Source organism: Lepidochelys olivacea (genome assembly GCF_965140295.1).
Source record: "Lepidochelys olivacea isolate rLepOli2 genome assembly, chromosome: 1".
In the NCBI taxonomy this organism is placed as follows: domain Eukaryota; kingdom Metazoa; phylum Chordata; order Testudines; family Cheloniidae; genus Lepidochelys; species Lepidochelys olivacea.
Window position 1 is genome coordinate 239628301 of NC_140411.1, and position 12346 is coordinate 239640646.

At 47.0% G+C, this 12346-nt stretch overlaps 1 protein-coding gene across 2 annotated transcripts in view; it reads right to left on the bottom strand.

The window, feature by feature from the left end:
- The window catches only part of DERA (deoxyribose-phosphate aldolase), a 92330-nt gene extending 80474 nt beyond the window's left edge, over nucleotides 1-11856 (bottom strand). Inside the window, exon 1 of one of the 2 annotated variants that reach the window (XM_084636420.1) lies at nucleotides 11697-11856. In XM_084636420.1, coding sequence (XP_084492546.1) covers nucleotides 11697-11727 — 31 coding nt within the window. In that variant the 5' untranslated portion in view covers nucleotides 11728-11856. Of the gene's footprint in view, nucleotides 1-3613; nucleotides 3692-11696 lie in introns of those variants that run through there. The other variant, XM_084636421.1, reaches the window with a different exon arrangement.
- Between the last annotated feature and the right edge of the window lie 490 nt (nucleotides 11857-12346).

Genomic DNA, 12346 nt, shown 5'->3' on the forward strand with positions numbered 1-12346 from the left:
GTTCCGTATGGCTGTCAGGTGTGCAGTCCAGAATAAGAGAGTAATATCTTGCTGACTTCAGATCTGCCACAATCTTCTGTTTGACTTTTGTTGCCAGTAACTGTATGATCTCATTTTGAATTGTTTTTCTAAGGTACTGGTGGGTGTACATTTATTGGGTGGTGACTATTCTTAGATGCTCCTGCAGTACAGCATCAAACTTAGCCATCAGCTCCACAATTTTAAGGAAGTTTCCATTGTTTGGCACATACAGCTGATCTGAAGTGCCACACAGTGCTATGTTTTGGGTAGCAAGCATTCTCACAATGGCAATGAGCCTTTTCAGAACTTTTTGCCAGTAAAGAGACTCTGATGTAATCTTCTCTTGATGCTGATCCTCTATGGTGGCCTTTAAACTTACTCTCATCTCAAGCTCTTTCAACCTATGGAATGCTCTCTGGTGATTTGCTGCCTTCTCATGGCATGACAGATTTCTAACCAGATTTTTCCAGTCCTTTGTTCCTGGAGAACCCAATGTAGCTGGAGCATTAGACTGGAAGAGTTTGCAACAAAAACAGTATGCAGCATTCTGGGGTTCTGAGTACATAAGCCATGGCCTAGCCACTTTGTCACCATTGGGGATTTCATGCCAGTAATGTGTTGGATGGAAACTTCTATTTTCATTGTCTTTAGGGAACATGAAGTTTTTCACTTGCTGTGGCCCATGCAGTACAAGGAAGTCCCTTAGGCTCCTGCTCAAATGGGTCCACAGTCCTGGATCATCTAGACTTAAGGAACTAAACTCAGCAGCAGCTGTTTCTTGCGCCTCCACCACACTCTTCTCTGATCTACACTTTTCTTCAGGAATGTGCATAGTTACATCCATTTGAGATGGAGATATGGACGCTGCAGTAGCTGCCAGGTCACGGGCACTCTGACTAACTGGAAGATCAGGCATCTCCTCACTACTCACATCCTCACTGGGAAGGCTCACCGTAAACATTTGTATCTCAGGAGAGCTCCTTCCTGCTTAGATAGAAAGAAAAGGAAGCTTTTCTTTCTTTTTCTGAATGCTGCCCCAGAAGGGTGTTTTCTTCTTTCTCTCATGACTGCTGTTCTGTACCAGCTATAGTGGCTCTCAACACTCCATTGAAGGGGACAAATAAGCAGGCTTGTAGCAGGGCCTGAGTGAGGGAAGATATCAGCCTCTTAAGGGCCTAACTGGCTCCTACTGCTTCAGTTGACTTCCCGTTCGCCTCAAGTGGGTTCAGGGAAGCAGCAGGAAACAGGAAGCTCCCTGAGAAGCTGGTGTGAATCAGTCCAGGCTCCTGGGGGTGCTAGAGAGGTACATAGAATCATAGAATATCAGGGTTGGAAGGGACCCCAGAAGGTCATCTAGTCCAACCCCCTGCTCAAAGCAGGACCAATTCCCAGTTAAATCATCCCAGCCAGGGCTTTGTCAAGCCTGACCTTAAAAACCTCTAAGGAAGGAGATTCTACCACCTCCCTAGGTAACGCATTCCAGTGTTTCACCACCCTTTTAGTGAAAAAGTTTTTCCTAATATCCAATCTAAACCTCCCCCACTGCAACTTGAGACCATTACTCCTCGTTCTGTCATCTACTACAATTGAGAACAGTCTAGAGCCATCCTCTTTGGAACCCCCTTTCAGGTAGTTGAAAGCAGCTATCAAATCCCCCCTCATTCTTCTCTTCTGCAGGCTAAACAATCCCAGCTCCCTCAGCCTCTCCTCATAAGTCATGTGTTCCAGTCCCCTAATCATTTTTGTTGCCCTTCGCTGGACTCTCTCCAATTTATCCACATCCTTCTTGTAGTGTGGGGCCCAAAACTGGACACAGTACTCCAGATGAGGCCTCACCAATGTCGAATAGAGGGGAACGATCACGTCCCTCGATCTGCTCGCTATGCCCCTACTTATACATCCCAAAATGCCATTGGCCTTCTTGGCAACAAGGGCACACTGCTGACTCATATCCAGCTTCTCGTCCACTGTCACCCCTAGGTCCTTTTCCGCAGAACTGCTGCCTAGCCATTCGGTCCCTAGTCTGTAGCTGTGCATTGGGTTCTTCCGTCCTAAGTGCAGGACCCTGCACTTATCCTTATTGAACCTCATCAGATTTCTTTTGGCCCAATCCTCCAATTTGTCTAGGTCCTTCTGTATCCTATCCCTCCCCTCCAGCGTATCTACCACTCCTCCCAGTTTAGTATCATCCGCAAATTTGCTGAGAGTGCAATCCACACCATCCTCCAGATCATTTATGAAGATATTGAACAAAACCGGTCCCAGGACCGACCCTTGGGGCACTCCACTTGATACCGGCTGCCAACTAGATATAGAGCCATTGATCACTACCCGTTGAGCCCGACAATCTAGCCAGCTTTCTACCCACCTTGTAGTGCATTCATCCAGTCCATACTTCCTTAACTTGCTGACAAGAATACTGTGGGAGACCGTGTCAAAAGCTTTGCTAAAGTCAAGAAACAATACATCCACTGCTTTCCCTTCATCCACAGAACCAGTAATCTCATCATAAAAGGCGATTAGATTAGTCAGGCATGACCTTCCCTTGGTGAATCCATGCTGGCTGTTCCTGATCACTTTCCTCTCATGCAAGTGCTTCAGGATTGATTCTTTGAGGACCTGCTCCATGATTTTTCCAGGGACTGAAGTGAGGCTGACTGGCCTGTAGTTCCCAGGATCCTCCTTCTTCCCTTTTTTAAAGATTGGCACTACATTAGCCTTTTTCCAGTCATCCGGGACTTCCCCGGTTCGCCACGAGTTTTCATAAGAGGCTCCTCCTCCTCCTCTCTTTCCCTGCAGCTCCTGCTGCTTTCTGTTACTCCCTCTCACCTTTTCTCCTGCCTGTTATGTCTCTTGTGCCCTCCTTCCTCCAGCACTGCATTCCATCATCTCTGTGCATCTAGAGCAGGGAGAATCCATATGCACCAGCAGCAGACAGAATTTTATACACTCTGGGTCCTAGTGGCGCCCCCGCACAGTCTGGCACCTGAGGCGGCCGCCTCAGTTCGCCTCATGGTAAGGCCAGTCCTGCTTCCTTTCAGTTCAGCCTCCCTACTCCATCGGACCTCAACACCCTCAGTTCAGCCCCGCTCCCGGCAACCTCCCCCATCAGTTCAGCAGCTCCCACCTCACTCAGTTCAGCCCCCTCAGGCAACCTTCATAGGCAGTGCTCCCAGCCCATCTTAAAGTATAACATCCAGTCTTTAGGAATGGTTAATGTTTAATGCTTCAAAGAAAGACAAACAAATAAGTCCTGAATGAGAAACCGTAAGCCAGTTTCTACTCTGCTGTAACATTAGTTTAATAATCACAAGAAAACATTAATATTTAATATTTAAATCAAATGGCCAATCACAAAAAAATTTCAGTTTAATAATTAAGCCAATATAATGATATTTACATCCTTTGTAAAGCACTTTCACATCCACTAATGAAAATCACTATATCAAAGCTAGGTATTAATAATAATATTAAAACCAGGTTTATGCTCTCTTGAACAAGGATGCCACACTGCATTATATAAATGCCACTTTCCAACAGGCTAGATTTCACATGTAAATGGCTCAGAAATGCCAACTATAAAAATACATACCTTTCAAATAAACTAGATTATATTCCCGGTGGAAAAATCCATCCATCCATCCATCCTTCTACTCTCAGATTTCTGGGCTGAGGAAAATGGGCAGGGTTTTGTTTGTTTGTTTAACATTCAAGAATGCACTTTAATCATTGTAATTCTGAGGACACTGTTTTGCAAAGGCAGATAATGATGTAATAATGATGAGAGTACAGGATTGGTAGCCAGGTTTCCTGGGTTCTAGTCATAACTTTCCCACTGATTTGCTGCAGGATCTCTCACCCCCACATCCACCTGGGGCTAATCATTAGGCACCTAAGTTTGAAAACGTGGCCTAAAAGTACGGCACCTAAATAAGTCGCATATTTTTAAAAGGTGTTGAGCCCTAGCTGCCACATACTAATGCTCACGAGGGAAAGTTTATTTCTAGACGCAAGTCAGGCTCTACACAGACTAGCTGCATCTCTGGTTTTAAGCGTCTTTTTTATCTTCTGTCTGTAACGTGTGTTACAGGGTGTCCCTTCTTTCTCTGATGTGGCTACCTCGTATGAAAATCTCTCTGAGAGGATTATGATAAACTTCCTGGTAGAAAGTCTGTATATCAGTTTGCTAAACCCACAGTGAAACCAAATGAGGCAAGAGGGGAATGCTAAAGGCATGCATTACAAAAGTAACTCCTCTAGGGAGAATGCTTTCCAGAAAAAGTCTATTTTATTCATCTGATACAGTCGTAGCCCGTGCCGCACCAAATCAGACCAATGGTCTATCAAATCCACTATCCTGTTTCCAGGAGTAGTCTATACCTGGTGCTTCAGAGGAAAGTGGTAAAACATGCAGACTAAGCACCTGGTCAGGGCATCTTTGGAAGCAGTGTGGGAGAGGACAGATTCCTTCTTCCCTGATGCCTGTGACAACCAGTTTATATATAAATACAGGAGATTTATTCCCCAATCTCAGCATGTATAGCTACAAATGGTGTAGACTGTAAAATTTTCTAGCCCTTTTCAAAATCTGCCTTCAGTACGTGACTCTCTTGTGGCAAGCAAATTTCACAGGCTGACTGTATTCTGTATGAAGTGGCATTTCCTTTTATCTGTTCTAACTGCACCTGCCCTTTGTTTTAATCAAGTAACTACCTTCTTCTAATATTATGGGACAGTGGGGGAGGGAGCGAGAAGATGGAATTAATGATTTTTTTTATACTTTACAGAAAATAGGAATGGAAAATTGCAATAAACAAAGGGTGATTATATAATATGGCATGAGTTGAGGACAACAGTGTCACTTTCATTTATGGAAAAGATAGGAGTGCTATACTCTTGGTATTTTATAAGACATTTTAGATGTACAAGTGGCACGTTTTAGCACAGAAGAGAAGAGAAAAGAAGAAATCAGATGGAATAATCTTTTTAAATTATTTGTAAATATATTTGACCACTAGGTGTCTACTAGTTTCAGAGTAACAGCCGTGTTAGTCTGTATTTGCAAAAAGAAAAGGAGTACTTGTGGCACCTTAGACCAATTTATTTGAGCATAAGCTTTCGTGAGCTACAGCTCACTTCATCGGATGCATACTGTGGAAAATACAGAAGACGTCTTTATACACACAAACCATGAAAAAATGGGTGATTATCACAACAAAAGGTTTTTTCTCCCCCCACCCCACTCTCCTGCTGGTAATAGCTTATGTAAAGTGATCACTCTCCTTACAATGTGTATGATAATCAAGGTGGGCCATTTCCAGCACAAATCCAGGATTTAAAAAGAACGTGGGGGTGGGGGGTAGGAAAAAACAAGGGGAAATAGGTTACCTTGCATAATGACTTAGCCACTCCCAGTCTCTATTCAAGCCTAAGTTAAGTGTATCCAATTTGCAAATGAATTCCAATTCAGCAGTCTCTTGCTGGAGTCTGGATTTGAAGTTTTTCTGTTGTAATATCGCAACTTTCATGTCTGTAATCGCATGACCAGAGAGATTGAAGTGTTCTCCAACTGGTTTATGAATGTTATAATTCTTGACATCTGATTTGTGTCTAGTAGAAAACTTGAATCACCATCCAAATTGTGTGCAGTAAGCATTGCCGGGTAGGCATTAGGAAACTGCTTTGCACTGCCATTGAAAGGACATTAGCACAAACTAGCTAAGCCCTTAGAATACCTGCTGAGCCCTCCCATTTTGCATGGGTCTAGGAGAAAAGGTTTGTAACACGGGCAGCTGCCATCAGAGCAAAGCCATGAAACTGGCAGAAATGTGGACGTTCAAAGTGTCTTTTTTTTATGCTTTGACTTTGATATGAAAAACTTTCAGGTCATCCGACCAAAATCTCTCTCTGCATTCCCCAGCATAAATATGCCATTGACAGTTAAATCACTGCCTCTTGAGAATCCACTGGTGTCCTCAGATGCTTGTTTGCATGCTCTGTCCAAACAATGCCCTTTATTTTAAATAAAAAGAAAAGGAGGACTTGTGGCACCTTAGAGACTAACCAATTTATTTGAGCATAAGCTTTCGTGAGCTACAGCTCACTTCATCGGATGCATATGAAGTGAGCTGTAGCTCACGAAAGCTTATGCTCAAATAAATTGGTTAGTCTCTAAGGTGCCACAAGTACTCCTTTTCTTTTTGCGAATACAGACTAACACGGCTGTTACTCTGAAACCTGTCTTTATTTTAAATGACTCTTTCTGCTTGAAGTTTATTGTACATCTAAAGAATTAATACATATAGGACCTAAGCAATCCAAAAATATTTAAAACAGCAGCACTCCAAAGTTTTCAAAAAGAGCATTTGATTTTTAAAAAAATATATTTTATTTGTGCCCAATTTGGAAAACCTTGGGCATGTTTTTTTTAGAAATGCTGAGCACCCATAAGTCCAACAGAAGTTAATGGGAGCTGCAGGTGCTCAGAAAATCTGACCCTAGGTGTCTCAGATTTGGTTCCCAAACACCTTAACATTTGGGACACAGTATCTGTCGCTGCACAAGGAAGGTTTTACCTACCTAAAAAAAACAGTCCAGAAATATTACTATTCTTTAAGAAATGGATTTAAAACATTCTTCCAATATGCAGGCAGGAATACCTCTAACATTATTTTACATTTTAAATGGACCTTTAGCCTGATGGATCACACAGTGCTTTCCATACTATAATCTTGCACTCAAAATAAGTCCAGGAGGAGAGCTGTTTGGGAGAGGGAAAACAATTAATTTCAGAAGGGAATACTTGCTATAGAAATGTTTTGAACACACTTGAATGTAAATTATAGAGAATGAGTGGTAATAATAAATGTATATAGTACTTTTCTGCTGTAGATTTCAAAGTACTTTACAAATCATTATTTTTGAGTTTTGTTGTAGAAGCTAGAGACCAATGTATAGAATGACTTGACCAAGGTTATGCAGCAAGTCATGAACTCAGCCAGAAATAAAAACCTGGTGCCCCTGAGTTAGTCCCATAACCTATCCACCAGACAATACTACCTCCCTTATATTCACTTAGACATGTGGATCTATTTGAGGACAATTTACTGAGAGGGATACAACCTGCTTTGCCTGATAATATTATAGGATTCTACATAAACACTTCACAGTGAACCACATAGGTGATCACTATATAAGATGTGTACATTAAAGTAAGTGTTTAAAAAAAACACATGCAATCTGCATGAATAAGGTTTGCACATACCCTCCAGTACGATGGTATGAGTCAAACACTGAACATTATCATACATATTCCAGCAAAAAGATGTCTTTCAGATAGGGATACTTAAGAGTAATTCTCCTGTAACTTCAAGTTACCACAGATCATACACTAGATCAGTGGTTCTCAACTAGGGGTACACGTGTGTACCCCTCTGAGTACACAGAGATCTTCCCGGGGGTACATCCACTCATCTAGATATTTGCCTAGTTTTGCAACAGGCTACATAAAATGCACTAGCAAATTCAGTACAAACTAAAATTTCATACAGACAATGACTTGTTTATACTGCTCTATATACTATACACTGAAACGTAAGTACAATATTTATATTCCAACTGATTTATAATTATGTGGTAAAAAGGAGACAGTAAGCAATTTTTCAGTAGTAGTATGCTGTGACACTTTTGTATTTTTATGTCTGATTTTAAGCAAGTAGTTTTTAAGTGAGGTGCAACTTGGGGGTATACAAGCCAAATCAGACTCCTGAAAGGGGTATAGTAGTCTGGAAAGGTTGAGAGCTGCTGCACTATATCACAGTAACTCAGCAGCTTACTTGTAGGACATGCAACATTTCAAAGAGATGGAAATAAAAGATGTCCTGTTGGTTAAAGATAATGTAATGGAGGGCAAAAAAAACCCCGCAAAAACCCAGTAATCTTGTGGGGAAACTCAAAATCAGTCCCTCCGGCGGGGGGGGATGGAGGGAAATAATTGCTTTTACTCCAGGAAAGAAAAAGGAATGTACAGAGCAAGGTGAATCCCTTGATTCAATGAGAATGCAATGAGTAGAAAAACATCCCGTTCTCTCACTACCCAGTAAGGATGGTGCAAGGAACAGAGAAAACATTGATTCGGTCAGAACCCTAGAGTCACAAAACAATTAGGGCAGGGAGTCCTGCCATGTTTTTGTGGCACTCGTGGCGTGTACCTAAAGCTGTTTGGAATAGCAGTGGTGACAACTCCTGAAATGTTTTTATAAATCTTGCCCTATTGAGGTATTACTTAGAGCCTCGGGTTCTGGAGACAGGTGATTACAAGTGAATCTCAGCATTCCTTTAACAACAACAAAATATATTTCTAGCCCTCATGGTTATGCAGAAAAGCTTGACAATGTGACCCTTGATTAGCATAAAGGCTAAAGAACAAGGAAAATAAGAATAACCGAAATTTTTATGGCTTATGATTTTTTAAGCCAATCTCATGATGTTGGGGGCCTTGACTCAGGATATTTGAAATTTTGTGGTTGTCACTACTGAAACAGTGTGAAAATCTGATTTATAAACACATCCCTGGATTATAAACCAGGTTTGGAATCAGCCCCTTCATACTGCTTTACTAGTCTCTAGTTGTGAGCAGTTACACCCTTGCACTGTTGTTCTCACAAATGTTTATGGACAGCGAATTTTGGGCCCAGACCCCATATTTGTTTAATCAAGAAAATAATCTGTTTCAGAAGAAAGCAGTTCATAAAAGTAAGGTCAACCCTTGCGAAAAAAGAAAAATACTACGTGGCACAGACTAATCACTAAGTCCAAAGAGCAAACTCCAAATATTTAATCATCAAAACCTTGAATGATCCCATAGGTTGAAATATGCTCATAAAAGCTACTCAACAATTTTCATAATACAAAAATTCCTTTAAAACTGTGATCTCTTCTCAGAATTCACCAGCAGGAGAATTCATCATATAAACTGTTAGCAAGTCATAGTTCAAACAGATAGAGCCGACCCCAAGATGACAATTCCATAGCTCGACAACTTTGGAGCTTTGGAGCAAAAAGAAAAACTTTCAAACGGTTTCAGGGAATTGAAACTGGGAGTGTGTAAGATATACCCCAGGCCAGTACCCTAACCACCCAGCTAGAGAGAGCCTCTCTTTCTCTGCCCTTCCCGATGAAAGTTTTGTGGAAATTGGCATGTTCCCACCTTGATACTAATTATTCTGGAGGGATCCACATGTCATGTTGTTGGGTCACAGCTGGCCCACTAACCTCTCTGTAGCTGCAGCCCATGAGGCATAGGTCTACCAGCAACAACAAAACTTGGAGTCCCTTTATTACTTCTGCACACACATCCCTTCCCTGAAGGTTCAGGCAGGGATGAAAGTAACTTAAAGGACTTGCCAGTACTCTGGAGTCCTGAGGATCGGACCGGGCCTCAACTGGAAGAAGCGTGGCCTCTACCAGAAGAGGCAGGGCCTTTAAATTCTGGGGCCCTTTAAATTGGGATTTAAAGACCTGGTGCTAGGGCTGTGGTAGCAGCAGCTGGGAGCCCCGGACCCTTTAAATCACCCCCTGAGCTCCTAGTTGCAGAGGTGGCTGGGAGCCCTGGGGCTCGGGGGCAATTTAAAGGGGGCGATTTAAAGGGCCCGGGGCTCTAGCTGCCGCAGTGGAGCCCCAGGCCCTTTAAATAGCCGCCAGAGCCCCAGGGGCCAAGCAGCAGGGCCCGGGGCTCCGGCTGCTGCTACCCTCCAGGGCCCTTTAAATTGTCCCCGGAGCCCTGCTGCCAGAGCCCTGGGGTAGCGGTGGTGGGGCTCCAGCGGCTATTTAAAAGGCCCAAGTGGTAGAGGCAGCAGGAGCCCCGGACCCTTTAAATAGCCGCCAGAGTCCCACTGCCACTACCCCAGGACTCCGGCAGGCTCTGGTGGCTATTTAAAGGGCCTGGAGCTCCCACTGCCTCTACCGCCCCAGGCCCTTTAAATCATCCCCGGAGCCCTGGGGTAGCAGCAGCCGGGCTACAGCAGCGATTTACAGGGCCTGGGGCGGTAGCGGCAGCAGGAGCCTTGGGTCCTTTAAATCACCACCCGAGCCCCACTGCCACTACCCCAGGGCTCCAGCAGCGATTTAAAGGGCCTGGGGCTCCAGCCACTGCTGGGAGTCCCAAGCCCTTTAAATTGCCACCTGAGGAAACTGGTCCGCCCCAGTATGGCACACCGGCTCTTGTCGGCGGGGGTGGCAGGTTTGTAGAAATTTTGGTGGTGCCCAGAATCTGCCCCTGCCCAAACTCTGCCTCCCCCCCCCAAACTCAACCCCCCACCTGCCCAAGGCTTTGGGAGGGAGTTTGGGTGGGGGAAGAGGTCTGGGGTGCAGGCCCTGGGCTGGGGCAGGGGATTGGGGTGCAGGCTCTGGGAGGGAGTTTGGGGATGGGATGGGAGGAGGTGCAGGGGGAGTGCAGGTTCTGGGAGGGAGTTTAGGGATGGGATGGGGTGCAGAGGTGAGAGCTGTGGGTGAGGCTGGGGATGGGTGTGGCTAGGGATGAGGGGTTTGGGGTGTGGAAGGGGGCTCAGGCAGAGGCTTAGGGTGTGGGGAAGATGAGGGCTCTGGCTGGGGCTGGAGATGGGGGGTTTGAGGTGTTGGAGAGGCTCAGGGCTAGAGCAGAGGGTTGGGGTGTGGGGGGATGAGGGCTCTGGCTGGGGGAATGGGCTCTGGGGTGGGGTGGGGCAGGGCTGGGGATGAGTTTTGGGTGCAGGCAGGCTGCCCCAGGACTGGAGCCAGAGAGGAGGACTCCTCCCAGCCCTCTCCCCACCAGCAACAGCGAGCTCTGGGATAGGGGCCCCCCTCTCCCCCCTGGCAGCACACTCACCCCCACCACTGTCACTGCATGTGCTCCTAAGGCCCCTCTCAGGTCCAGGAATCTCCCTTGCCTCCCCTGTGGTGGGTGCCTTGGGGGAGGGGGTGTTTTGCCATCACATGTGCACCTTGTCCCCTGCTGCTGCCTCTCACTGTAGCCTCACTGAGGGTGGGTGGGGGATGGGGCTGCCCCTTGCCCAGCATAGGGCAGGAGCAGTGACTGCAGGCAGGGGGGGCAGCTGTTCTGGTGGAGGGTCCCGCCGGAAAATGAAAGGGTCTGAGGGGGAAGGGCAAGGTAAGGGCAGCCTGCCCTGGCTCTAGTGACTGAGGGGCGCTAGGACCCTGCAGCAGCAGTTGATGCAGGGAGGCAGCATGGAGCTGCAGGGGAGACACAGGGAGGCTCTGCCCCAGGACCCCCGGGGAGGCGCGTGCAAGGGGCAGCAAGGGGGGGGGGGGCAGGAGACACTCGGGGAGGGGGGGGGGAGCAGGTGGGACCAGCGCGGGAGACCTGGCCCTGAACATTGGTGGAGCCGGGCCCACGAGCCCTCAATATTGCTGGAGCCAGGAGCCCACATAGCTCGCCTCTGCTGCTTGCTCTGGGCTCAGGCAGGGTTTGAGGTGGGTACGATCCCTAGCGCCCCAGTAAGCGCTGCTGACAGTTTCACCTCCACTGGGGGGGGGGGGGGGCCGGGCGGGCTGTCCCCTTGGCACCTGAACGCCGGGCAATGTCTCCACTCTCTCCGTGTGTCTGCTGCGGGCCCCCACCCCGCCCTCCACTGCACGTGCCGGCTACTCAGTGGGGCAGATCAGCTGCTGTCCCTTACCCAGCTCTGTGCCCGGGTTTCTAGCCGACATCAGCAGCAGCAGCGGGCCCCGCTCCGACCCCTCGCTGCCCGCGGGCCAAAGCAGCAGGCTTGAGCGCGGGACTTCCTGGGTACGCCCCTGCTGCGCCCTGCGCTTCCTCCCCTCACAGGGCGGGCAGGAAACAGGGCTCCAGGGCCAGGCTGGGAGGGGCCAGCTGCGCCTTCCCACCAAGCTCAGATCAGACCCTTTCTGCTCGGAAGGAGAGTCTGGGGAACTCGCGCCCCCCAGTAATAATCCACCCTTCCATTGCTGTCTGCAGGCAGGGACAGCCCCCGTTAGCTCCTTCCCCATGTCCATTACGCACTCGTGCGTTGCTGTCGCCACTAGAGACACCCACGGCATCTTCCCCACATGCACAAGCATCCATTGCTGTACATGCCTCCGGGGACACAAGCCACTGCCCCGGCATGATTATGCACTCATACCTTGCACTCTCCAGCCGGGGGATGCTGACCGGCTCCCTCAGCGGGTGAAACCGTGAATTGCTGTCTGCTGGTAGGGAATGCTGGCGCCTGTTTAAAGAGCATAAGTGCTCTGGTAAAGGCAACACCATCTTATGCTTCTTTTGGGGAAAGGCATTGTATAGGGCGTGGGTAGTTTTAGTTAAACC